The sequence below is a fragment of the Bos indicus x Bos taurus genome, chromosome 15 (genome assembly GCF_003369695.1).
Source record: "Bos indicus x Bos taurus breed Angus x Brahman F1 hybrid chromosome 15, Bos_hybrid_MaternalHap_v2.0, whole genome shotgun sequence".
NCBI lineage: Eukaryota > Metazoa > Chordata > Mammalia > Artiodactyla > Bovidae > Bos > Bos indicus x Bos taurus.
The window spans coordinates 718,423-745,861 of NC_040090.1; the positions used below are offsets into that span (position 1 = coordinate 718,423).

Genomic DNA, 27,439 nt, shown 5'->3' on the forward strand with positions numbered 1-27,439 from the left:
TCTTTCGGTCCTTGAGCCCTTAGGGAGCTGCGTAGACTTCTTCCTGGTTGACTTACTGAGCTCCTGTAATACACAAAGGTGAAGGCAAAACATGTTAGCACCATAGAAGAGTAACTCCATTAAATATTAAGCTGTAAAAAGAATTAGTGATCATAAACTGAGACACTAACCTTGATAACAGAGTTTAAATGTGAATTATTTCTTCACCCCCAGAAAGTTCTGATATAGTATTAATATTTGTTGTCATTTTATTATAATTAAGGACATGTCCTTTGAGTGTTTTGCTTGCCCTTTGTTTTCTGGTGAGTAAATAAGGTAGTAACCACACCTGCACACAGACGTTGGAGATTGCTTTTCCCTAATTCGGTTCCAAAATCAGGAGTGGTGCAGTGTGTGGGAGAGTCTGCACATTAGCCCAAGTCTTCAGATTGCTCTCTTTCTTTTGAGCCACAGGAGGTGGAAGCTAAAGACTGGCCTTCTTTGCATACAGCGGAGCAAGTTGATGTGTCTTGTTTCACATCTTGCTCTGAATTTTTATTGGACATATAGGCGTGATATGTGTCTTGTACTGAGCTTTGGTAGGAAGAACAGTTAGAATCTGGTTTTATGTCTTCTAATTGCAGGTCAGTTGGGCTTTGACTTTTTCCGCAACTCGTGTCCTCTGACTTGATGTCCCTTGTTTGCACAGCATCTGTTTCCATATCTTGTTTTTGACTTCCTGTGGATTGAAGTTCTTGTACTGAGCTTTGGTAGGAGAAACAGTTAAAATCTGACTTCGCGTCTTCTGATTGCAAGTCACTTGGAGTCTGGCTTTTTCCACAACTCATATCCTCTGATTTGATGTCCCTTGTTTGCACAGCATCTGTTTCCATAACTTCTTTTTGGATTCCTGCAGATTGAAGGTCTTGTTGGTCTTTATTTTGGTGCTGACTGTCTTGTAGAACATCTTGGGACTGTTCATCTAGGTCAGCTGGAATAGTGGCGTGCAGAGTCTGGGTTTCCTGGAATAGAGACCTCTGCTTTCGGGATTCTTTCACTTGTAGATCTTGGGTTTGCCAGGCCTGGAAGTCCCAATTTTGGGAATGCTGCATTTCAAGTTGCCGTTCTCGTTTCTCCCATTCTTTGCTTTTCCAGTCCTGAGTTCTCCATTCTTGGGATTGTTGTCCTAAAGATTGCCAGGTTTGGACTCTCCTGTCTGGAGACTGCCAGTCATGGTACTCCTGGATTTGCATATCCTGGTAGAGCTGCCTCGGGGGTTTCTCCTCTTGGATTCGCAGGTTCTCAGCTTGCTGGTCTGGGAGTTGCAGTATGGTTTGACTAACTTGGATTTCCTTATCTATGAATTGCTTTTTTGGAGAGAGCCAGCTTTTGATGTGCTTGTCTAGGGATTTCCTCCTTGGGTGTGGTTGGTCTTGAATGTACACGTCAAGGGCTTTCTGTTTTGCACACGGACAGCCTTTGCTTTGCTGCAGTTGGGAATGCTGCTTTGATGGTCTCCTGCTCTGAAGTTCCTCCTCAGGTTTCCATTCTTCGGTCATTAACATGACTTCCGATTTAATGTCTTGATACAATAAATGCACAGCTCTCTGTTCTTGAGATTGGATGTTGTGTAGTTGAAAATCCAGAGACCGTCGATCTAAGTGTTGCATATTAGAGGACTGCACAGAAAGTAACGACGTGGCTCCAAATGGTATGGCTTGTAACGGCAGGGCTTGTCTTTGGAAAGCAAGGTCTTGGGCAGGCATGTCTGGGGATGGTAGGTAGTCAGATAGCATGTCGTGGGATTGTGTATTTTGCAGTGGTATGCCCTGGGATTCCTTGTCTTGGGATGTAATTCCATGAGACTCTGTGACATGAGATGTTGACGCTTCAGATAGCAAGTCTTGTTCTGGCGAAGTTTTGGCTCTCGGAGCTTGGTATGGCAAGTCTTGGGGTGGTAAATCGTGGACACTTTTTACAGAATAAGATGGAAAAAGTTGGAGTTTTGAGGCTTGGTCCTGCAACAGTGGAGGTTTCTCTTCTGGGGATTGTGTGATAGCAGCTTGTAGGTCTTCGTCTTTAAGTGGTTCAGTATTCATCATGATTTCTGAGGACTTTTGCTCTAGAATGGGAGGCGAATGTTTCACCTCCACTTCTTCTCCATAAAGGCTTAAAGTTTGAGGGACATATTTCTGTCGTTCATCTTCCATAAACAGAGAAGATGTGTTGAAACTATTACTGCCTCTCCTGCCTGCATGTTGGAAGGTAAACTGATTTTTTGTGACTCTTAACTTGAAGAATGAATAGCCTCCAAAGAAAACAGGTTTTATGTTTGTCGTTGAATCAGCACTAGTAGACTCTTCTTGTAGCTCAAATTGTATGACGGCATTTTCGTCAGGAACAGATAGTTCACTCTCTTGAGTAACATCCGAAGGCAAGAAAAACACAATCTATAAAACCAAAGGGTGAGGGAAACAATAGAACAGAATCATCTTTGACATTATTTTCTTCTTGTAGTCCCAAATTATTTTTCCTCTCTCCCTTAAGATAGTATACAGGAAGCAAAATCTACAGGAGGAATCAGAAAACAAACCCAAGACTGCTTTTACCATCAACTCATTAGTTTTGCTTATTTATATTTACTTTTTGTAAATTTGTTTTTTGGCCATGCCACACGGCATATATGTGGTCTTAGCTCCCCGACCACGGATAGAACTCATGCCTCCTGAAGTGAAGCTTAAACACTGGACCACCAGGGCAGTCCCAACTCACTAGTTTTTTTTGTTGTTGTTTGTTTTATGGACAAGTCTTCAGCCTCTATTGTCTCATCTATTGAAGAGGGGAGTTTATTGAGATTGTCTGGGATTAGTCTTCCCATACTTAGGATTTGGCTCAGATGGTAAAGAATCTGCCTGTGGTGCAGGAGACCAGGGTTCGATCCCTGGGTCAGGAAGATCCCCTGGAGATGGGAATGGCTACCCACTCCAGTATTCTTGCCTGGAGAATCCCATGGGCAGAGGAGCCTGGTGGGCTATAGTCCATGGGGCTGCAAAGAAGTGGGACCTGACTGAGGGACTAACACTTTCACTTTCTAAGATATTTTAAGTTATCTACTCAATATTCATATATTCAGGTTTATAATGATTATTGCCAAATTCAGACTTAAATTGAAGAAAGTAGGGAAAACCACTAGACCATTCATGTATGACCTAAATCAAATTCTTTATGATTATACAGTGGAAGTGAGAAATAGATTTAAGGGCCTAGATCTGATAGATAGAGTGCCTGATGAACTATGGAATGAGGTTCGTGACATTGTACAGGAGACAGGGATCAAGACCATTCCCATAGAAAAGAAATGCAAAAAAGCAAAATGGCTGTCTGGGGAGGCCTTACAAATAGCTGTGAAAAGAAGAGAAGTGAAAAGCAAAGGAGAAAAGGAAAGATATAAACATCTGAATGCAGAGTTCCAAAAAATAGCAAGAAGAGATAAGAAAGCCTTCTTCAGCGATCAGTGCAAAGAAATAGAGGAAAACAACAGAATGGGAAAGACTAGGGATCTCTTCAAGAAAATCAGAGATACCAAAGGAACATTTCATGCAAAGATGGGCTCGATAAAGGACAGAAATGATATGGACCTAACAGAAGCAGAAGATATTAAGAAGAGATGGCAAGAATACACAGAAGAACTGTACAAAAAAGATCTTCACGACCCAGATAATCACGATGGTGTGATCACTGACCTAGAGCCAGACATCCTGCAATGTGAAGTCAAGTGGGCCCTAGAAAGCATCACTATGAACAAATCTAGTGGAGGTGATGGAATTCCAGTTGAGCTATTCCAAATCCTGAAAGATGATGCTGTGAAAGTGCTACACTCAATATGCCAGCAAATTTGGAAAACTCAGCAGTGGCCACAGGACTGGAAAAGTCAGTTTTCATTCCAATCCTAAAGAAAGGCAATGCCAAAGAATGCTCAAACTACCGCACAATTGCACTCATCTCACACGCTAGTAAAGTCATGCTCAAAATTCTCCAAGCCAGGCTTCAGCAATATGTGAACCGTGAACTTCCAGATGTTCAAGCTGGTTTTAGAAAAGGCAGAGGAACCAGAGATCAAATTGCCAACATCTGCTGGATCATAGAAAAAGCAAGAGGGTTCCAGAAAAACATCTATTTCTGCTTTATTGACTATGCCAAAGCCTTTGACTGTGTGGATCACAATAAACTGTGGAAAATTCTGAAAGAGATGGGAATCGCAGACCACCTGATCTGCCTCTTGAGAAATCTGTATGCAGGTCAGGAAGCAACAGTTAGAACTGGACATGGAACAACAGACTGGTTCCAAATAAGAAAAGGAGTTCTTCAGGGCTGTATATTGTCACCCTGTTTATTTAACTTATATGCAGAGTACATCATGAGAAATGCTGGACTGGAAGAAACACAAACTGGAATCAAGATTGCCAGGAGAAATATCAATAACCTCAGATATGCAGATGACACCACCCTTATGGCAGAAAGTGAAGAGGAACTCAAAAGCCTCTTGATGAAAGTGAAAGAGGACAGTGAAAAAGTTGGCTTAAAGCTGAACATTCAGAAAACGAAGATCATGGCATCTGGTCCCATCACTTCATGGGAAATAGATGGGCAAACAGTGGAAACAGTGTCAGACTTTATTTTTCTGGGCTCCAAAATCACTGCAGATGGTGACTGCAGCCATGAAATTAAAAGATGCTTACTCCTTGGAAGGAAAGTTATGACCAACCTAGATAGCATGTTCAAAAGCAGAGACATTACTTTGCCAACAAAGGTTCATCTAGTCAAGGCTATGGTTTTTCCTGTGGTCATGTATGGATGTGAGAGTTGGACTGTGAAGAAGGCTGAGCGCCGAAGAATTGATGCTTTTGAACTGTGGTGTTGGAGAAGACTCTTGAGAGTCCCTTGGACTGCAAGGAGATCCAACCAGTCCATTCTGAAGGAGATCAGCCCTGGGATTTCTTTGGAAGGAATGATGCTAAAGCTGAAACTCCAGTACTTTGGCCACCTCATGCGAAGAGTTGACTCATTGGAAAAGACTCTGATGCTGGGAGGGATTGGGGGCAGGAGGAGAAGGGGACGACAGAGGATGAGATGGCTGGATGGCATCACTGACTTGATGGACGTGAGTCTCAGTGAACTCCGGGAGTTGGTGATGGACATGGAGGCCTGGCATGCTGCGAATCATGGGGTCTCAAAGAGTCGGACGTGACTGATCTGATCTGATCTACTAGATGAACTGGACGCTCAAGATCATAGTCAAATGTGGGTTTTTCCCTATAATTGTGCTCAGAATTATAGATAGGTCAAGATATAAATGGATAACAACACAGTCTATCAAATGCTATTACAGAACTAGGTACTATGTGCTTCACGAGAATGTACAAGATGAGCTAATTCTGAGAGCTGGCAAAGGGTTCACTGAAGAAGAGACATTGGTCTGTGTCCTGATGGATGAACAGAGATTCCTTGGGTATAAAGTAAGATGAAGGAAGAAAGGAACCAAAGTCCAGGGAGCGGAAAGAGTGGATACAAGAACATAAGGCTGGGGTGTAGCAAGTGTGATGGCCGGTGACCAGCAGTTAGATACTGTCAGATGTGTAGGTCCCGGGAGCTGAACGTGTCCTTTCAGAGCTGCGCGTTGAAACCTCATTGACCGTGTGTGGGGTTGAGAGTTAGAATCTGGCAGGTGATTGGGCCATGACTGTGAAGCCCTCGTCAGTGAGATCTGTGCCTGGTGAAAGAGCCCTGTGATTTGTCCTTTCTTCCATGAGAAGCCTGCCGTCCGTGGACCAAGAAGCGGGTCCTCACTAGACCCGGAACCAGCTAGCACCCTGATCTTGGCCTTCCCAGCTCCCAGAACCATGGAAATGCATTTTTATCCTTTAAACTACCCAGTATTTAGTACGGGGATTCACAAGTGCTCAGTGGTAAAGAATGCACCTGCCAAAGCAGGAGCCACACAAGACGCAGGTTTGATCCCTGGGATGGGAAGATCCCCTGGAGGAGGAAATGGCAACTTGGCCCAGAATTCTTGCCTGGAAAGTTCCATGGACAGAGGAGCCTGGTGGGCTGCAGTCCCTAGAATCACAGAGTCAGACATGGAACGAGTGTGGAGCACACGTGAGTTCACACACAGCTTTACCACAGCATCCCAGCTAGGTCAGGACAAAATCTGTTACCAAGAAGTGGGATTGCTGCTGTAACCAATACCCAAAGATGCAGAAGCAGATTTGGGACTGGGTAATGAGTAGAAGCGGGAAAAGCTTTGAGGGGCATGCTAGAAAAGGCTTATATTATTGTGAATGAACTGTTAGGGACAATTTCCGTGAGAGCCCAGGAAGAAAAAAGGAGAGCTGCGGAGAAAACTTCTGTCTTAGAGAACACCTTAGTAATCTTGAATGAAGTGCTGGTGGAAATATGGATGATAAAGGTCACTGATGAGGTCTCAGACAGGAATGAGGAAAATGTCATTGGAAACCAGAAGGCGGTGATCTTGGTATAAAGTGGCTAGGAACATGGCTGAACTGTGTTTATGTTCTAGTATTCTGTGGAAGATAGAACTTGTAAGCAATGAAGTTTAACTGAAGCTATGTCTAGGTGAAGTGTTGAAGGTGAGGCTTGACTTCTACAGACAGCTTATACTATAATGTGAGAAGATAAAAATGATGTAAGGATGGAATTATTAAGCCAAAAGGAAGTGGGACTCTATGGTGTGGAAAATTCTCAGTCCATTTGTATTACAAAAAAAATGAGAACATTTAAGAGTAGATCACGTGGGGACTTCCCCTGTGGTCCAGTGGTTAGGAGCCCACCTTCCAATGCCGAGGACACAGGTTTGATCCCCGGTCAGGGAACTAAGGTCCCGTGTGCCACAGAGCAGCTGGGCCTGTGTGCTCTGAAGCCCACATGCCACATCTAGAGAGCCCACACCCCGCAGCTGAAGAAGCCCATGAGCTGCAACAAAGACCCAGCCAGCCACCAAAAACAGGAGAGTGGGCCAAGTGACTGCTTTGATAAGGAAAGTATTGCGGATCCGCGATCTCACCAGCAGCCAGAAGCGATTCTCCAAGACAATGGAAGAATGATCCCCAGAGGCGTCCGAGATCACCAGGGCTGCACTCCCACTACAGACCCTGAGTGCAAGGGCCCCTGAAGAATGGTTTCAAAGGATGGGACCAACTCCCAGGCTCAGGCAGTCAAGATGCCCTCACCCAGTGCTGTGAGGTGGGGTCGAGGCCGAGGGCTGCTGCAGGCACTGTGCCCAGCAGACCCGCGGGGACATGGCCACCGCACCCTCGGTTTCAAAACACAGAGCCGCAGGCGCAGGACCCCAGGCCGGCAGCCACAGCGCCCCGGCGGGGAGTGGCCGCGGGGCCTTCCTGCTCAGTGGGGCTGAGGTCCTCCCAGTGTGCTTGGAAGACGGAGCATCAGGCCCAAGAGGACCATTCTTTCACCTTAAGCCTTAAATGGTTTGTGCTGTCAGGTCTGAGGTTTACTTGAGACCTAGTTGTCCTTCTTTCCCGTTTCTCCCTTAGGGAGTGGGAACGTGTATCCCATGCCCATTCCTTTGCTGTAGTTTGGAAGTTTGGTTTCATAACACGTTTGGTTTCACAGGTTTGCAGCTGGAGGGAATTTGCCTCCGGTTAAGCCATATCTTAACTCTCACCCATATTTAATTAAGATGATGTTTTAGCTGAGACTTTGGACTTAGACTTTGAAGTTGATGCTGTAACAATAAGGAACTTTTGGGGGCTACTAGGATAGAAAGGATGTATTTTTCATATGAAAAGGACATGAATTTGGGAGGGAGCAAGGATGGAAATTACTGACAAATAGATGGGGAAACAGTGGAAACAGTGAGACTTTATTTTCTTGGGCTCCAAAATCACTGCAGATGGTAACTGCAGCGATGAAATTAAAAGACGCTTGCTCTTTGGAAGAAAAGTTATGACCAACCTAGACATCATATTAAAAAGCAGACACAGTAGTACTTTGCCAACAGAGGTCCGTCTAATCAAAGCTACAGCTTTTCCAGTAGTCATGTATGGATAGTTGGACTATCAAGAAACCTGAGCACCAAAGAATTGATGCTTTTGAACTGTAGTGTTGGAGAAGACTCTTGAGAGTCCTTGGACTGTAAGGAGATCCAACCAGTCCATCCTAAAGGAAATCAGTCCTGGGTGTTCATTGGAAGGACTGATGTTGAAGCTGAAACTCCAATACTTTGGCCACCTGATGCGAAGAGCTGACCCATTTGAAAAGACCCTGATGCTGGGGAAGACTGAAGGCAGGAGGAGAGGGGACGACAGAGGATGATGCTCACTGACAATGAGCTTGAGCAAGCTCCGGGAGTTGGTGATGGACGGGGAAGCCTGGAGTGCTGCGGTCCACGGGGTCACAAAGAGTCAGACACGGCCGAGCGACTCAATTGAAGGGTGGAAATTAATTAATTTTCGTATATTGAAAATTAATCAACAACGTGATTACATTTGGAGGTGTGGCCTTCGGGTGATAAATTATGTCATGAGAACCATGCCATCATGAATGGGGTTAGCGATCTTATAAAAGAGACTTCAGAGGCCTCCCTGGCTCCTTCTGCCATATAAAGACACAGCGAGATATAAACCAGGACGTGGGCTCAACCTCCTGGAACCTTGATCTTGGACTCAGCAGCCTGCAGAGCTCCCAGAAATAAAACTCTGCTGTTTAAGTCACCCAGTCTGTCGTTGTTGTTGTTTTTAATAGAAGCCTAAATGGATTAAGACACTAGGCTAGGAAATTTGGACTTTTCCTTATAGGCTTCCCCGGGACTCAGATGGTAAAGAATCTGCCTGCAATGAAGGGGACTCAGGTTTGATACCTGGGTTGGGAAGATCCCCTGGAGAAGGGAATGGTAACCCACTCCTGTTCTTGCCTGGAGAATTCCAGGGATGGGGGAGCCTGGTGGGCTACAGTGCACATGATCACAAAGAGTCAGACACGACTGAGTGACTAACCCTTTCAGTTTCATTACAAACAAGTAAGATGTAGCCAGTGCTTCCCATTCCTTACAACTTATTTGTATTTGAGAGGAGTTGTCATTACAGACCAGTCTTCTGGGTTTTGTCAGCCTGTGTCCTTGTCTGAGGTCATCTATAGAGTCAGAAGAGACTACTGCTTCTATCTGATGAAGCAATTGGACCTCTAGGTGATTAAATGATCTCGCTGTGGTCACCCAGTGGCTGGATGACAGGCTAAAGCTGTGGCTGTCCACATTCTCACATTATCGTTCCCCACTCTTCCAATTTGTTTCCACACCTACATGTCATCCTTGTTGGAGGGCATTTATGTGAAGACAAATGGTACTTTAAGGGAGATGTCTGAATTTTTACTTATTCCCAAACTTCCATTTCGTTTGAATTATAATTCATTCATTTGTTAAAAGAGCAGTTTGGAGCCATGAATTATAGTTTATCTAGCTTTATTTAAGTGCGATGATTTTAATAAGTTTACTCATCCCTAATGTGGAGAAGGCAATGGCGACCCACTCCAGTACTCTTGCCTGGAAAATCCCATGGACAGAGGAGCCTGGTAGGCTCCAGTCCTTGGGGTCACGAAGAGTCAGACACGACTGAGCGACTTCACTTTCACTTTTCACTTTCCTGCATTGGAGAAGGAAATGGCAACCCACTCCAGTGTTCTTGCCTGGAGAATCCCCGGGACAGCGAAGCCTGGTGGGCTGCCGTCTATAGTGTCGCACAGAGTCAGACAAGACTGACGCGACTTAGCAGCAGCAGCAGCGTCCCTAATAATAACTGAGATTACCAGGTGCTAAGCAAGGCTCCAAAGTCATGTCAGCTAGTTGTTATGACATCTGTATGAGGTTGTCATCCTTGTTTTATGACTTAAAGAGCTAGACTCAGAGAGAGATTTTAAGTGATCCAACTAGTGTCAAGAGCTGTTAACTTGTGAACTTGGATTCATACGCTGAAGTAGAATTATAGGTCCTGTGCTTTCCTATACCTATGCTTCCTCGTAAGAGCTACTTCACTTATGCCTTACTTCAGAGTGGGTACGACCAAAGACTATAAGAAGTCATGCTTTTAGGCACCGTGGTGGGCACTGTGGTGGGCACAGGAAACATTCAGAGTCCACTTCCTTTTCCTCTTGAGATCAGGGTGCATATTGCATCATAGCTTTAAATCTTCTATTGTAGCTTGCATATTGCAGAGCAATTACAAAGCTCTGTTCGTAGAATTAAATTGGATAGTTATTCAGTGTGAGCAGTTTGCTCCTAGAGTGTTCTGCAGAGCTTTATAACCTTCTGTACTCGTATCAGGAAAAGAGCGATGAATCAGGCATTTGGGCTCAGATAATAAAAGTGTTACATATGAGTTTAAACTTTACATTTATACTCATTTATAATAAAAGATTCTCTGAAAAATAAGGGTAAATTTAGTCCATGAAAACCCTATAGGGTAACATCATATTTAAGGGTAAACTTTTTATTTTTTTTTTTACCCTAAGATTGGGAACAAAGAATGGTTGTGTATGTTCAGCATTCAAAATACGAAAAAATGTCCAGGAGGCTCTACACAGTTCAGTAAATCAAGAAAAATAAGGAATAAAATTTGTAAATAAAAGTGTCTTTACTGGGAAAATAGATGTCTATCTAGAAAATTCTAGGAAATCAATAATAAAGCTACTAGAGTTAGTAAGTTTTATAAAGTCATAGCATACCAATATATAAAAATAACTGCATTTCTCTTTCTAGGAATGGACATCTGGCAAGTAAAAATTTTAAATGCCATGTACAATAGCAAGAAAAAACATGAAATACTCAGGGGTGAATTTAACAAAATATGCATAAGATTTATACACTGAAAACTACAAACTATTGCTCAGAGAAATGAAAGGAAATATAAGAAAATGTAAACATATCACAGACATTTATAAGAAGGCTAAATATTATGAGTAAGCAGTTTTCTCCAGATCATTTATAAGTTCAATAGAGCTCCAATCAAAATCCAAGGAAGATTTTTGTAGGAACTGATAGTTTCTAAATCAAATCTGGAAATCCTGAACACCTAGAACAGCCAAAAAGTGTTTTGAAAAAGAACAAAGGAGATGTACACTGCTTGGTTTTAAGAATCACTCTTGAGAAGTCACAGGGAAGAAGGCAGAATAGGAAACTCCTGGAACCTGCCTATTCATCTGCGCAATAATCATACTGGCAGAAACTGAAGTAACTATTTTGAAATTCTGGAGTCTGTTTGAACACTTGAAGCTTCCAAAGGACCTCTTGGCTGCTAAACTGGCAAGTTATGTCAGCCAGTTTCAGCCTTCAGAACAGCAGTGAGCACTCATCTCTCACTCCCAGCCCCTGGCAGGAAGCTGGGAGACGACAACGCATGTCCCTAGTGTGACCTGCTGGAGTGGGATGGGCAGTAAGGACCTTGTCTCCCAAATATCAGGTTTCCTGTTTTAATTGTAGGTCAGTGCTTCTCATCACTGAGGTGCAAGTGCAGAGGCTGGATGCCATTGTTTCAATCCATATTGGCTGAGGCAGCTTTGAGGGAAGCTACCCCTATCTTCAACTATTTTTGTTTTGATTTGATGTTCAGAAACAATTATGTATATGTGAAAATGTAGAAGCCCACCATACAGACCTGGAAAAGATGCATGCTGAGAAAAGTCCTGAGAAGCTCTTAAGCTTTCATCTCAGGCTGTTCTCTGGCACTGAGATGCTCAGCTGCTGCTGCTAAGTCACATCAGTCGTGTCCGACTCTGTGCAACCCCATAGACGGCAGCCCAACAGACTCCTCTGTCCCTGGGATTCTCCAGGCAAGAATACTGGACTGGGTTGCCATTGCCTTCTCCAATGCATGAAAGTGAAAAAAGGGAAGTCGCTCAGTCATGTCCTACTCTTAGCGACCCCATGGACTGCAGCCTACCAGGCTCCTCCATCCATGGAATTTTCCAGGCAACGGTACTGGAGTAGGGTGCCATTGCCTTTTCCGCAGAGATGCTCTATGGCAATAAAAACAAACAAGCCCTCTCCCTGAGAAAACCCAAAGGAAAAGGGAGAGTCTGATTTCGAGAGTTCATGCATTATAAGATTCAGATGTCCGGTTTCCAACAAAATAAATCTCAGGGTCTACAAAGAAACAGAAAAATGCGGTTTGTTCAGGGGTGGTGGTTGTTTATTCACTAAGTCATGTCCGACTCTTGCAACCCTGTGGACTGTAGCCCGCCATGCTCCTCTGCCTGTGGAATTCTCCAGGCAAGAATACTGGAGTGGGTTGCCAGTTCCTTCTGCAGGGAATCTTCCCAACCCAGGGATCAAACCCCGGTATCCTGCACTGCAGGTGGATGGACTCCTTACTGACTGAGCCAACAAAATAAATGAGCAGAAATTGCACCTGAGGAACCCCATAATTCAGATATACTAGACAAAGACTTTAAAACAACTCAAAGATCCTAGAAGAGCTGAAGAAAATCATGTGCAAACATAGCAAAATTATATATGAACAAAATGAAGATATAAATAAGATATAAATTATAAAACAGAACCAAAATAATTTCTAGAGCTGAGAAATTTAATAAAAATGCACACCAGAGGGGTTCAGAAGTTGATCTGAGCAGGCAGAAGAAATAATAAATGAACTTGAAGATAGAACAATTGAAATCATTGGGTCTGAGGAACAGAAAGAAGAAATAGTTAAGAGAAGTGAACACAGCCTACGGGACCTGTGAGCTATGAGCGAGCAGACCAACACACGCACGCTGAGATCTCAGAAGAAAAAGAAAAAGAGGAAAAAATAATATTTAGAGAAATAATGACTGAAAATTTACCAAATCTGGTGAAGAATATTCATCTACAAATCTAAGAAGCTCAGTGAACTTCAAACAGGATAAATCCAAAGGGATGCACACCAAAGCACATTTTAATTAAACTGTTGAAGCCAAAGACAGGGAATCTTTTAAACAGCAAAAGTGCCTCATCACATATGAGGAATCCTCAATTAGATTATTAATTTCTTTCATATGTAAAATAAAGATGCTTTAATAATTAAGATTAAGTTGTGTTAGGTGATTATAACAATAACTAACATAGTGAACATTCGATAAATGTGGAGCTACAGTGATTATTATAAATACTATTGGTATCACGAGGGCGTCCCTGGTGGCTTAGAGGGTAAAGCATCTGCTTGCAATGCAGGAGACCCAGGTTCGATCCCTGGGTCAGGAAGATCCCCTGGAGAAGGAAATGGCACCCCACTCCAGTACTCTTGCCTGGAAAATTCCATGGACGGAAGAGCCTGGTAGGCTACAGTCCATGGGGTCACGAAGAGTTGGACACAACTGAGTGAGGACACATTACATTGGTATCACTTGAATAGTTTTCTTCCTCTCTGTTGAGGGGGTTGTTTCAGAGCTTTATGGCCCAGGTATAAGCACCTCATGTTACAATAATATGAATCCCCATTTAGTCTTGTTTTCCATATATTTTGACAGGGAGATAAGGAGTTATGTCTGAACAGAGATGACTGTGTACAGCAGAGGAATAAAAAGCAACGTGGTTTGTCTCCGAGCGTCGAGTGAACCATCAGTTTTAAGTTTGTCCCTCCTTGATCTTCCTAAACTTAGAAATTGTAATTCAGCCCCTGAGAATACAGCTCTGCTGACTTAATAGGCTAGAGGTCCCCTTGAGGTGTCCCAGTAGGAATCCATACTCACAAACGTCATTGAACGCACCTCGTTTGAATTTGTCCAGCAGTTGCTTCTGAAGGAGGCGATGGTCACAGCGATGCTGAGCTCTGCTATGCTGATGATCAGTAAGACCGACAAAATTCCCTGTAAATAATGAAGATAAGTCTACGGCATTTGGAATGAAAGCTGTACCATTTCAAAGATATAAACCAAGGACCAGCACACGGTGTGACCAAGCACGGGAAAGCCCGCGTTTCAGATGCCTCTAGAACCGCAGTGACTGAACTGTTTTCATCCCATGTACGTCTTTCTGATGGGCCGGGACAGTGAACTCCAGTGCCTGTAGAGGCCCCTGACAGCTGTCTCAGACAGGTGAAACAGGGCGGAGAAAGGCCAGAAGGGATATATCCCTCAGTGTCCATCACTCAGTCCCGGGCAACAGTTCCATGTGGGAACATGGGAACCTTGATGCCTCGTGTTCTCTCCTTTCCTAAGGCAGCTGTATCTACACACTGTTAATGTGAGACTTTCCAGGTATTTGTTCACTTCTGTGAACCAAATGGAACAGCCTTTGGGTCTGGCGTAGCCTATAATTGCCATTTTGCACACTCTGCTGTAAGGTGGCGTTTAGTTGCCTTAAAGCACGGAGAAGTGGCAGGGAATAGCATGATGTCCAAAAAGTTTAGCCTTTGGGAACAAGAAGAGCTGACTGCAGTTGGGTCCAATGTTACACTTAACCTTGGACAAGAGTCTGTCTAAATTTTGATTTCCCTGCAACACAGCCAAAAGTTTGAATATTCTCCTTTTGCTTTTTTTTTTTTTTTTTTTTAGAAAACCACAATGTATGCAGTGGAAAGGCTACCCACTCCAGGGTTCTGGCCTGGAGAATTCCATGGACTGTACAGTGCATGGGGCCACAAAGAGCTGGGCGCAACTGACTTTAACTGTCACTGTGAATGTACCAGCTTCAGCTGGTGAACGAGATGGGCTGACCTTGGCCTTCGTGGAACTTCCATCACTGTAAGGGAGGCAGACAGTGACAAATAATTAGGCAATTATTTACTTCACTGAATTATGGTAAGTGCTATGAAAAACACTGGGGGCTACTATTAATATAAGGGGAGACCTACCCTGGGTGGGCGGAGGTGTGATCAGGAAGGACCCCCTTAAAGAGAATGAGGAGGAGTTCAGCGGGTGGGTGGGAAAAGATAGGTGCTGGGCTGGGGAACATTTGAAGAAAGAAAACGTGGTCTAGAAAACTTAAAGAATTCTAGAAGGTGGAGGGGGCAGCATGCAGTGAGGATAAAGGCCTGGAATAATGCTAGAAGGTTAGGCCAGATAGATGTGTTAGAGTCTTATAAACCTAATAAAATTGGGTCTAAATTCTGTGTTTGACAGGAAGGCACTGCGTGATTCTGATCAGGTGTGTGTTTTTAAGTGACGACTAGCTGCAGTGTAGACGATGGATTGGTGTTCAGGGCAGAAGTCAGTCCAAGAGATGTGTAAAGCCCACTGTTCCTGGGTCTTTTTAGTTTGTTTTTGACCTTTGGGTTGTGCTCAGCAAGGAATTGTGGAGTGATATACGTAGGAGGTCTGGGAACAGAGTCCCCTGGATTCTGAATGCAGGAGCTACTAATCCTCCAGTGCACATCTGTGCCGGGCAGGAGCAGAGTCCGTTCATCTGCGCACTTAACCTCAGAAGACAATTTCTTCCTGGTATTTGCTAATGTAATGCACGGTGGTGGCCTCCTGGGAAAAGGGATAAGGCTAATAGGGGAGCGTCACGTTCTTGGTCCAGTTAGGATTTTGTCTCTTACACTGTTTTCTGACTTTCCTTAGTAACCTTTTATGAGTCTAATTCTGTAATTTATTTCGGAACGCATCAGAGTGTACCAGGCTCACTTTAACGGGTAAACATGAGGATTACACAAGACCTCACATTCAGTCACTGATGGCTGTTTTCCTTCTTTATCAGAGGAGACAATTTCCCATGTTCCCACTTCACTTCTCTCCACCCAAGTCAAACCTCATTAGCATTTAAGGACAAAAGCCTTCAATATTTGACTGATTGGGATTGAATGAAAGCCGAAATTTGCTTAGCAATTGCTGACATGCATAAAAATAATGTCATTAAATACTTATTAGATTAATACTTAAAATAATCCCTATATTTTCTGGTAAAGATACGGTTCATCTCTTGTAATGTGTAAAACTCTATATATAATGATTTGTGCTCTAAAATTATTTAAAAAAACACTTTATTAAGTGCCTTAGACACTTTCTCCAACTATATTTAGCATTAACTGAGCAAACTTTTTCATGCAAAGATGGGCTCGATAAAGGACAGAAATGGTATGGACCTAACAGAAGCAGAAGATATTAAGAAGAGGTGGCAAGAATACACAGAAGAACTGTACAAAAAAGATCTTCATGACCAAGATAATCATGATGATGTGATCACTCACCTAGAGCCAGACATCCTGGAATCTGAAGTCAAGTGGGCCATCATTATGAACAAAGCTAGTGGAGGTGATGGGATTCCAGTTGAGCTATTTTAAATCCTGAAAGATGATGCTCTGAAAGTGCTGCACTCAATATGCCAGCAAATTTGGAAAACTCAGCAGTGGCCACAGGACTGGAAAAGGTCAGTTTTCATTCCAATCCCAAAGAAACGCAATGCCAAAGAATGCTCAAACTACTGCACAATTGCACTCATCTCACACGCTAGTAAAGTCATGCTCAAAATTCTCCAAGCCAGGCTTCAGCAATATGTGAACCGTGAACTTCCACATGTTCAAGCTGGTTTTAGAAAAGGCAGAGGAACCAGAGATGAAATTGCCAACATCTGCTGGATCATGGAAAAAGCAAGAGAGTTCCAGAAAAACATCTATTTCTGCTTTATTGACTATGCCAAAGCTTTTGACTGTGTGGATCACAATCAACTGTGGAAAATTCTGAAAGAGATGGGAATACCAGACCACCTGCCTCTTGAGAAACTTATATGCAGGTCAGGAGGTAACAGAACTGGACATGAACAACAGACTGGTTCCAAATAGGACAAGAATACGTCAAGGCTGTATATTGTCACCCTGCTTATTTGACTTATATGCAGAGTACATCATGAGAAATGCTGGGCTGGAAGAAGCACAAGCTGGAATCAAGATTGCCGGGAGAAATATCAATAACCTCAGATATGCAGATGATACCACCCTTATGGCAGAAAGTGAAGAGGAACTAAAAAACCTCTTGATGAAAGTGAAAGACGAGAGCGCAAAAGTTGGCTTAAAGCTCAACGTTCAGAAAACGAAGATCATGGCATCCGGTCCCATCACTTCATGGAAAATAGATGGGGAAACAGCGGAAACAGTGTCAGACTTTATTTTTCTGGGCTCCAAAATCACTGCAGATGGTGATTGCAGCCATAAAATTAAAAGACACTTATTCCTTGGAAGGAAAGTTATGACCAATCTAGATAGCATATTCAAAAGCAGAGACATTACTTTGCCAACAAAGGTCCGTCTAGTCAAGGCTATGGTTTTTCCAATGGTCATGTATGGATGTGAGAGTTGGACTGTGAAGAAGGCTGAGCACCAAAGAATTGATGCTTTTGAACTGTGGTGTTGGAGAAAACTCTTGAGACTCCCTTGGGCTGCAAGGAGATCCAACCAGTCCATTCTGAAGGAGATCAGCCCTGGGATTTCTTTGGAGGCAATGATGCTGAAGCTGAAACTCCAGTACTTTGGCCACCTCATGCGAAGAGTTGACTCATTAGAAAAGACTCTGATGCTGGGAGGGATTGGGGGCAGGAGGAGAAGGGGCGACAGAGGATGAGATGGCTGGATGGCATCACGGTCTCAATGGAAATGAGTTTGGGTGAACTCCAGGAGTTGGTGATGGACAGGGAGGCCTGGCATGCTGCAATTCATGAGTTCAAAAAGAGTCGGACACGACTGAATGACTGAACTGAACTGAGCAAACTTTTTAGATCATTCTATTCCTTAATAAGACCAATAAGGTAAAATCAAATCCAATTCCTGTCAATACTAATAGGAAGAGCTAAATCCTATTGGCCCTTACACCGCGCCGAGTCACGCTCTGGTGTATGTGATCGTCATAATACACCAGTGGGCTATCTTATTGTCTTCATTTTTCAAATGAGGAAAATGGAGGTTCGGAGAAGATGAAATACTAGGCTAAGGTCACAAGCTTATAAGTGACAAAACCAGAAGTCAAGTCCAGACTCTATGGCTCTTGAGTCACACTGGCTCTTCTCAACAGTGAGCTCAAATGCTGAGGCAACCTCGATCACAGGCGTCTAAATGAATGAGTCGATGCACCATGAACATTGTTCACACAAGATGATACAGACTCACTGCCCAGAACGAAACCACTTACATTGTAAAGGACTCTACCTATCACGCATATTCCTTCAAGGGAAGGCCCGTGGCAGTACTTGTGTTGGTATCTGTAGCTGATGATGGTGAGAATGATTCCAGCCACTGCGACCACAGAACTGATAACATTCAGGCCCGTGACACCTTGTCCCTGGAAAATAGTTTAAAAATAACAACAAAATAAATAAACACTTTGAAAGAATTTCCTTGTGCTTTTATCTTTCCCCGTAACCCTCAGGGAGGAGTTGCTCCATCAGTATCCTGAATTCATCAAAGTCATAGGCCAGGCCAGGTTTTAGAATGAGCCAGGGAGCTAAGGAAGCAATCCGGGAAGGCAGGGGTGCTCTGTAGTTGGGTGCGTATTCAGCTGGGTCTGACTCTTTGCAACCCCATGGACTGTAGCCCACCAGACTCCTCTATCCATGGGATTTTTCCAGGCAAGGTTACCGGCATGAGTTGCTATTTCCTATTCCAGGGCATCTCCCTGACCCAGGGATCGAACCTGCATCTCTTGTGTCTCTTACAGTGGCAGGCGGATTCTTCACCACTGCACCATCTAGGAAGCCCCTGGGGTGCTCTGTGGTTAATGCTAAAGAAAACGTCCTTTCTATCCTAATGTGTCATCTTTCATAATCTATAAGCAGAATTGTGTGCTAGAGAGTATCTTGGCCTTGTAATTAGAACCGATTTTTCAGTCCGAGGGCAATGGCACCCCACTCCAGTACTCTTGCCTGGAGAATCCCATGGATGGAGGAGCCTGGTGGGCCGCAGTCCATGGGGTCGCTAAGAGTCGGGCACGACTGAGCGACTTCACTTTCACTTTTCACTTTCCTGCATTGGAGAAGGAAACGGCAACCCACTCCAGTGTTCTTGCCTGGAGAATCCCAGGGACGGGGGAGCTGGTGGGCTGCCGTCTATGGGGTCGCACAGAGTTGGACACGACCGACGCAACTTAGCAGCAGCAGCAGCAGCAAACTAGGACCCTATACACACCAACAGATCTCTTGGAGTTTCCATTTCTGCTTTTACAAGTGAGAGTGGAGTCACCCAACTTTAGGGCATATCTGCTTATTTTAATAGATATTTCTTGTAGGTCAGCTGTGTGTCAGGTGCCGCATTAAGCCCGTGATTCACAAAGGTAAACACGAAAGATGAGGTCTTGCCTTCATGTGGCTTACCTCACCCCCTAGAGGATTCAAACCGTAAGCAACCAAATCAGTAACATCTTACAGATGGCAATGAATTTGGACTGAGATTTAATGGTTTCCTTCCTTTGGCTCTCACTTTTCGAACCTCCAAGCTATTAACAGTTCAGATAGCCCCACCAATTTCCTATTCCCTTTACTTCCTATTTTTTTTAAATTTTGTTTCGTTTTGTTATATAACTCTTGAGTTCCTTTGAAGGAAGAGAGGTGTCATTCATTACCTAATCCCAGCATGGATAGTGCTCTTTTAAAAGAGAAACAGAAAAGTCTCCTATCTCAGTTCCGCGGATGGTTACTATACTCGACTTTGTTACATCTGTTGGAAGTGCAGTGATACATTTATGCATTTACACACCGTGTCCTATCCGGCAGGACGTGTGACTCTCTGTGGTGTAACTTGGAAGTACACCTATGATTTTAATGTTTGCCCCAAACGCAGATCTTTCTCTGCCCACGGGGATTTTGGCAGAAAATACCCAGGGTCACGCGGATATGCCGTCTCACTCAGTCCCAAGTCTTTTGGTTCCTTCAAGGCTCTGTTCTGGCTCCCAGAGGACATTTCATGGACTAACATCTCTAGCTCAACACCCCCTCAGGTGTATTCTGCTTTACAGTTTACAAAGAGCGTGCACAGCTTAGTCTCCTCTCATCCTCATGACAGTTTTACGATGTCGGCAAACCCCCTTTTATCCCCACGTCACAGGTCAGTAGGATTCTGGGGTCAGGTGATTGTGAATTCGGAGGAAGAGCTCTGATGGAGCCAGGTCTTACACCGCCCAGGTTAGCACTGCTGTCCCCGTGACGTAACGGTCTGCCTCCAGCTCAGTGAGTCGTGGGCAGGTCTGCCTTATCCTCGGTCTATCCCTCAGGTCCAAAAGGAAGTCAGTGCAAGAGAAGAATGAAAGTTGAGGCTTCGTCTGCATTGTCCGTATCTATCTCCACAGGTAGAGAGAGATGGAGGCCTTCGTCCCCGCTAGAAGCCCCTGAGGTTTGTAGCTGTCTCTAGCGGATATTGGCAGAGGACCATAAAGAAAGAGGTAAAATGGCTTTGAGAGAAGGTCTACTTCTCCAGGGCCTTAAAAAAATCAGACTGGTTAGGCATGTAAACATTTAAGTATCATTTTGTCTTATATGTGGTATCTTATTAAATCCTCAAAATAATCCTTCAGATTTGACACAGCGATGAGTGGTGGCCTGGATTCAGCCCTAGAACAATCAGCATCAATGCCAGACTCTTTCCTGCAGACTTTGGGCAGACCCCAAGGAGAAGACTCTGTCGTTGTTGGGGTGTGTGTGTGTGTGTGTGTGCAGTCACTCAGTTATGTCTGACTCTTGTGACCCTATGGACTGCCCTCGAGGTTCCTCTGTCCATGGGATTCTCCAGGCAAGAACACTGGAGTGGGTTGCCATTTCCTCCCCCAGGGGATCTTCCTGACCCAGGGCTCTAACCCACATTCCCTGCACTGGCAAGCGATTCTTTACCACTGCGCCACCTGGGGAGCCCATTGTTGGGGTGAGGGTGTAACAACTGGGACCCTGGGATTGAATTTGCTTACAGTAGGGTTTATACACCTTGACACAATAAGTATTTGGAGCCAGATACAGTTTTTTTTTTTCTTTTACTGTCTTTTGTATTTTAAAATGTTTAGAAACATCTCCAGCCTCTACCCACTAGATGACAACAGCCCTCCTCACCCTCCCACCCCTGGCTGTGATGATCAAAATGTCCTCAGCGTGGGGCTTCCCTGGCGGTCCAGTGGTTAAGCCTGTGGCTTCCACTGCAGGGGCCGTGGGTTCCATGCCTGGTCAGGAACTAAAATCCTGCGCTCTGAGCTTGGCAGCCAGGAAAAAAAAAAGTGCCTTCAGGCTTTGTCTAATATTCCTGGGGGTGGAGCTGGAGGAGGCACAAAATCACTCCCAGTTAAGCACTGTTGAGTTAGAGGAGCGTAAAGTGGTCTTTAATAAGCAGGTCCTTTGGTTGATTTGACCAAGGCAGCGGCACCCAGGGGGAGGCTGTAGGGCTCATGCTGCTGCCAAATAGCAGGGGCCTCGACTGCACACTTGATGCGCAAAGACTTCCCTGGAGGGTCCTTTATTACCCAAGGCTTTCTGCCCAAAGATGCTCTAAAAGAAGTACAGTTTCAAACTGCCCAGAAGTCACAAGGCGACTTACCACACACTTGTCATTGCTGTGGGCTCCTGTGAGGTACCCTGTGACAGTGAACTGTGGGGAAGGAAAGAGAAAAGTTACCAGCGATGGAGCGCTTGACTGCCCTACGGTATAACCTCCTTCGGAGACTATATCGTAACCGACATGTCTGTGACCCTCCCAGACCCTTCCGTAACTGGCCTCTTCCATCAGGGAAGGACGGTGGGCCCTGACGTAAGAAAAAAATCCTGTGCTGGCCATGCTTGTCACTCAACAAGGGCTCTTTGCCCACGTAAGGTCCAAAAGGTACCACCCTGCTGGGCTCCAAAAGAAAGACGTCCTGGGCTCTGGGCCTGGAATAGTGAAGGTGAGCTCTGTGTGCTCTGAGTAAGTGCGGGGCCTGGAATCTAGTCTTATCTTACCCACTTATTTATATGAGACACAAAGAGCCTGGCTGTTGTTTAGTCGCTCTTTGTGACTCCATGGACGGTAGCCCGCCAGGCTCCTCTCTTCATGGGATTCTCCAGGCCAGAATATTGGGTGGGTTGCCATTTCCTTCTCCAGGGGATCTTCCCAACCCAGGGATTGAACCCACGTCTCCTGGAGAAGAAGGCATCAGAGGATGAGATGGCTGGATGGCATCACTGATGCAATGGATATGAAGGAGATCATGAGGGACAGGGAGGCCTGGCATGCTTCAGTCCATGGGGTCGCAAAGAGTCGGACACGACTGGGCGACTGAACAACAGCAACTTCTGCACTGCAGGTGGATCCTTTACCACTGAGCTCCCGGGAAGCGCAGAGAGCTTAGAACCACACAGAAGAAATGAGACCGGTGTTCCCCAGGGTGGGGTCCATATTTTTTTTTAATGTTCCAATAATGAGAACCTCTGCCATGGGAATTGGTTTTCCACTTTGGGGATATTGGGCCTTGGAGTCAAGGACCTTGAGAAGACATGTAGGGATCAGAATGTTACCTCTGATGCCTCCTTCAGCTTCACCTCCCAGCTTGGGTCACCGATCAGGCTAGCTCTACTTCCAGGTCATTCTCGAAGCCGTCCGCCTTTATCTTTGCTGCCGCCCAGAGAGTTCAAGGTACCACCTCTCCATTTCTGGAATCCTGCAGCCTCCCCGCAGCTGGTTCTCCCAGATCTGCTCTTATCATGCTTGGGCTCATTACCCTCTCAGGGGACATAACATTTTAGAGATAACAAGTCTTCCGATCTTACTAACCTTGCTCTCGTATTAAAGCACCACATTCTTTTTACGACCATAAGGATCGGCATGACCTGGTTCCAGCCTACATTTTTGGCCTCCTTTTATGCCACTGCAATAGACTCATTGGTCTTCTTTCTGTTGCTCTCGCCCACATCAAGCCCTCAGCTCATGCTTCACTGTTGCCGGGAGCGAGCTTTCCCTCTACTTTGTGCGGTGAACACCCACGTGCAGAGCGCCTCCCTGGCCTCCCAGCACAGGTGAGTCCCCATTAAATGTTCACCTGACGCCTGGAACTCCTCCGAGGGCGCAGCAGGATGTGGTGACGTGCCTGTGGAGCTGCTTGCACTTTCGCTTATAGCCTAGCCACCAGATGCCTAACCCTGTCTATTTCTAAGCGCAGCTCGTCACTTCTCCCAAAGAGGGCCTTGTCCACCAGGGCCCTGGCACCTAGGACCCTCCTGCAGATGTAGGATGGGTGCTCAGTAAATACCTCTTCAGTGAAGAGTGGAGTTTTAAAAAGTAATGTGCCAGACCCTCATTGTCGTTCACGCGTGCCAATTACACAGTATCACGCTGGGAACGTCCTCTCGTGACGTGGGGAAGCGAGGAGCTGGTCTGCCTGCTTTCTGTGTGTGCGCTGTGAAAGTCACGCTGTCTCACGCCATTGACGTTTGGGAAATGGAAGCTAGCAGCACTGCTGGTGTCTTAGGAAAGGTTCGGGGTGTTTGTGCTCATCAAGAGAGGCAGGGCGTTAACAGAGACAGTGTCTCATTTCTTCATTAGTTCACCCATGTGTTCACAGAGCGATTCATTCACGCCTGCTATGCAGCAAGCATGACTCTGAGGTCTGAGAATGTAACGACAACTCTAACAGACAACACTCATGCCCTTTTGGGACTCTAGGTTTTAATAGCGGAAGCTCTACAGAGTCTAGCCTTAAATATGATGGCATAAGATTAGGAACCAAGGCTGTGGGGATTGGACAGATATAGGTCTGTACTAGGAATTATGTTTACGATTCTTTCATTAGCTGGATGAATGACATTCATAAACTGTCTCTGGGCATAATGAAGCAGTTGAGCCATAATAATGTGTTAAAATTCTCCTTAAGCTTTGAGAGGCTGTGATTGTGAGTGTTAGCCAGGCAGGTTTAAATTGCTACCTACTCCCAAATTCCATTTTTTTTATTTGCAAAGGGAAAAGTAGGATATATGCCCATCTAATCTCCCAGATTGGTAGTAAGGAGCAAATGACTTACTATACACACGAGGGCTGGAAAACTTTTCAACACTGTACACGTAAGAGTGGTTATCACCATGAGGATGGTGGTACTGCCATGACCCAGATGGAATCACTTCTTTTCCTGGGGAGGGGATTGGCTATCTGGTCTCCTTGGGGACCACCTGCGTGGGATTCATTGTCTCAGGACTGGAGTCAATTCAAACCAGTCTTTTGGTAATTCCTCCAAAGCTCCTAACAGTACTCACAATAAATGCTCCCCAGAATGGATATCCTGTCAAGAAAACCAGGGGGAATCTTTGGGCGAAGTTGAAGTAATTCAATGCAAATATAGCTCCGATGCCGGCAATGATCAGGGCAAGCAGGACCTGGGAAGCCTGTGAAGAGAAGAATGGGCCGGTGAGGCCACGCGTGCCCGGGCTCTCTGGAGCCTCCCAGGCGAGTGGGCATCACCACTAGAATGTCGCCCCCTCCGCCTGCGTGCCTTCCCCTCCTGTTTACCCACCACTCAGGCTTTCAGGAGGCCCGGCGGCCTTCCTCCCCTCACTCCCCTGTGTCCGTGTCCGAATCCTTCATGCTCACCCTTCCCTGCTGACAGTGTCTCTGGGGTTATCAGTCCGTCTTGCATCTCACGGGTTTGAGCATGTGTCTGACTCTCCCTCTAAATTTGCGGTCCTCGGCTTTCGGCACCAGGGACCAGTTTCGCGGAAGACAGTTCTTCCACAGCCGGGGGGTGGGGTGTGGGGCGCTGGGGAGTATGGTTTGGGGATGGTTCTCGAAAGAGGCGTGAACCTCGATCCCCCACAGGCGCGGTTCACAGTCGCCTTCACACTCTGATGAGACTCTAGAGCTGCTGCTGATCTGACAGGTGATGCCGTGAGCAGCTGGGGCTGCTGGAAACCCAGATGAAGCTTCGCCCCCCGCCCGCCCGGGGCTCACCGCCTGCTCTGCGGCCCGTTTCTCACAGACCATGGGCTGCCACGGAGCCCTGCCCTAGACGGCAAGCTTCTCGGGACGCCGATCCCAAACTACTCACCTTGACATTCTTTCCCCTTCTGTAGAACCAGCCTCCTGTTACCATCCTCACCCCAACACACACACACACATTTTCCACATTAAATATAGCCTTTGAGAATTATGGTAACCGCTCTAGTACTCTTGCCTGGAAAATCCCATGGACGGAGGGGCCTGGTGGGCTACAGTCCATGGGGTCGCAGTCAGACACGACTGAGCGACTTCACTTTCACTTTCTTTTCTTTCTTTTTTGAGAATTGTAGCCTCAGTCCAGTGCTCTGAAAGTGTATGAAGTTCCCTGAGCTGGAGCAGAGAAGTTGGGGGGAGGTTATGCCTCACCTCTTGATGCGAAGGCCTGTCCAGAGCCAAGAGTGACCCCGTGGGCCCCTCAGCCCATTAGGGGTCACAGGGAGAGGGGAGCGTGGTGGTTCCTGGGGGTCCGCGGCTTTCCTCAGCGCAGAGCGTCTCTGCGTCCGCTCAGGCATCTGGGTTCCCCCAGGCCACACGTCTATGGCCCTGGGTCACAACTGTCCCGGTAGTGTTCTGATTCTTGTACTAAGGATGGGGGCTGTGCACACAGCTTTGCTCTAGTCTATTTATGACAGATTGTGTGTGTATCAACGCTGCAGCTCACTATGAGCTTTGAGGGTGGTTTTCAAAGAGCTCCCAGTGCCTGTAACAACACAAAGGCGATGTTTAACTTCACCTCCAAAGGCTTTTAGCTCCGAGAGAGGTGCTCCCACAGCCCAAGCTCACTCCTTTAATAAGATATTTAGAAAAGTGGCCCCGGTTTCCTCCGTCCCCCCTGCTGGGATTCAAAGATGATCGCTAGCTCCTCCTGAAACAGGCCAGGGATTTCCTCAGAGTTAGTGGTCTTATTCGTGACAGTTGAGCTTTCTATTTCTCAGAGTTAAATAAGCCCTCAGAAGCATTGCTGAGAAATGAGCAAACCCTGCATGTTTCTAAACAGAACTTTAATTCCCTTGTTGATCAAAACACAGGGACGTTTTGTGACAACCTAGAGGAGTGGGAGGGGGTTTCAGGAGGGAGGGGACACGTGCGAGAAAGGCTGATCCGTGTTGACGTCCGGCAGTGAAAGTGAAAGCCGCGCAGTCGCGTCCGGCTCTTTCCACCCCATAGACTGTACACTCCGTGGGATTCTCCAGGCCAGAACACTGGAGCGGGGAGCCTCTCCCTTCTCCAGGCGGACCTTCCCAACCCAGGGATCAAACTCAGGTCTTCTGCATTGCAGGATGTATGGCAGAGGCTGGCACAATATTACAAAGCAATTATCCTTCAATTAAAAATAAATAAATACTTTGTCAACAAAGGTCCATCTAGTCAAGGCTATGGTTTTTCCAGTGGTCATGTATGGATGTGAGAGTTGGACTATAAAGAAAGCTGAGTGCCGAAGAATTGATGCTTCTGAACTGTGGTGTTGGAGAAGACTCTTGAGAGTCCCTTGGACTGCAAGGAGACCCAACCAGTCCATCCTAAAGGAAAGCAGTCCTGAATATTCATTGGAAGGACTGGTACTGAAGCTGAAGCTCCAATACTTTGGCCACCTGATGCGAAGAGCTGACTCATTTGAAAAGACCCTGACGCTGGGAAAGATTGAAGGTGGGAGGAGAAGGGGACAACAGAGGATGAGATGGTTGGATGGCATCACTGACTCAATGGACATGGGTTTGGGTGGACTCCAGGAGTTGGTGATGGACAGGGAGGCCTGGTGTGCTGCAGTCCATGGGGTCGCAAAGAGTCGGACACGACTGGGCTACTGAACTGAATTGAAATAATTTGTAAAATGTAGGGAAGTGGTCTTGTAGGCTACATGTTAGCTCTTCTACTGAATATCCAATTATGTGTACATGCTCATGACTTAGAAGGCTGCAGGGACTTCCCTGGCCGTTCAGTGGTTAAGAATCTGCCTTGCAGTGCAGGGGATGCAGGTCCATCCCCTGGTCAGGGAGTTAAGGTCCCACATGCCAAGGAGCAACTGAGCCCACATGCCACAACTGCTGAACCCACGAGGCACAACTAAGAGTCCATGCGCCACAAAAAGATTCCGCCTCCTGAAACTAAGGCCCAAGGCAGCAAATAGTAACAGATAAATGAATAAATAGACAGGCTATCTCTTTTTAAAAGAGTATAAGAAAGAAGGATGTATTTTAGGTGACAGATGAGGGGAAACTGAGGGGATCAATGTCTTTTCTGAAAAGCATCTCTGCAAACATACTTGGAGAAATAACATGGTCTCCTTTCCAAGAAGACCCATGAGTGGGCGAGGACTTACCCCCAGGACTTTCGGCTCTCCCTTCAGGAATTCCAGCAGAGAACTGTGAGGGCCATAGGGAAGTGCAGTCAGTACAGTTTCGTTTGGTTGTACACTGATGACATGGGTTGATCTTTTGACCTCAGATGATGATTCCATGATTCAATGGCAAAACTCTATGAAAAAAAATGGGTGAGTAACCATTGCAGCCAAAATCATGGTCTGCCATCAGTCTCAC

The 27,439-nt window shown here is 45.7% G+C and overlaps 1 protein-coding gene across 1 annotated transcript; it reads right to left on the minus strand.

Annotated features, from left to right (window-relative positions):
• MS4A14 (membrane spanning 4-domains A14) lies at positions 1–27,439 on the minus strand. Its single transcript, XM_027562201.1, has 6 exons — positions 27,223–27,439; positions 24,164–24,292; positions 21,483–21,533; positions 18,106–18,255; positions 13,756–13,854; positions 1–2,429 (listed from the first exon to the last, which is right to left on the minus strand). The coding sequence occupies exons 1-6, from the start codon at positions 27,358–27,360 to the stop codon at positions 411–413; spliced, it is 2,586 nt and encodes an 861-aa protein (XP_027418002.1). The 5' UTR covers positions 27,361–27,439; the 3' UTR covers positions 1–410.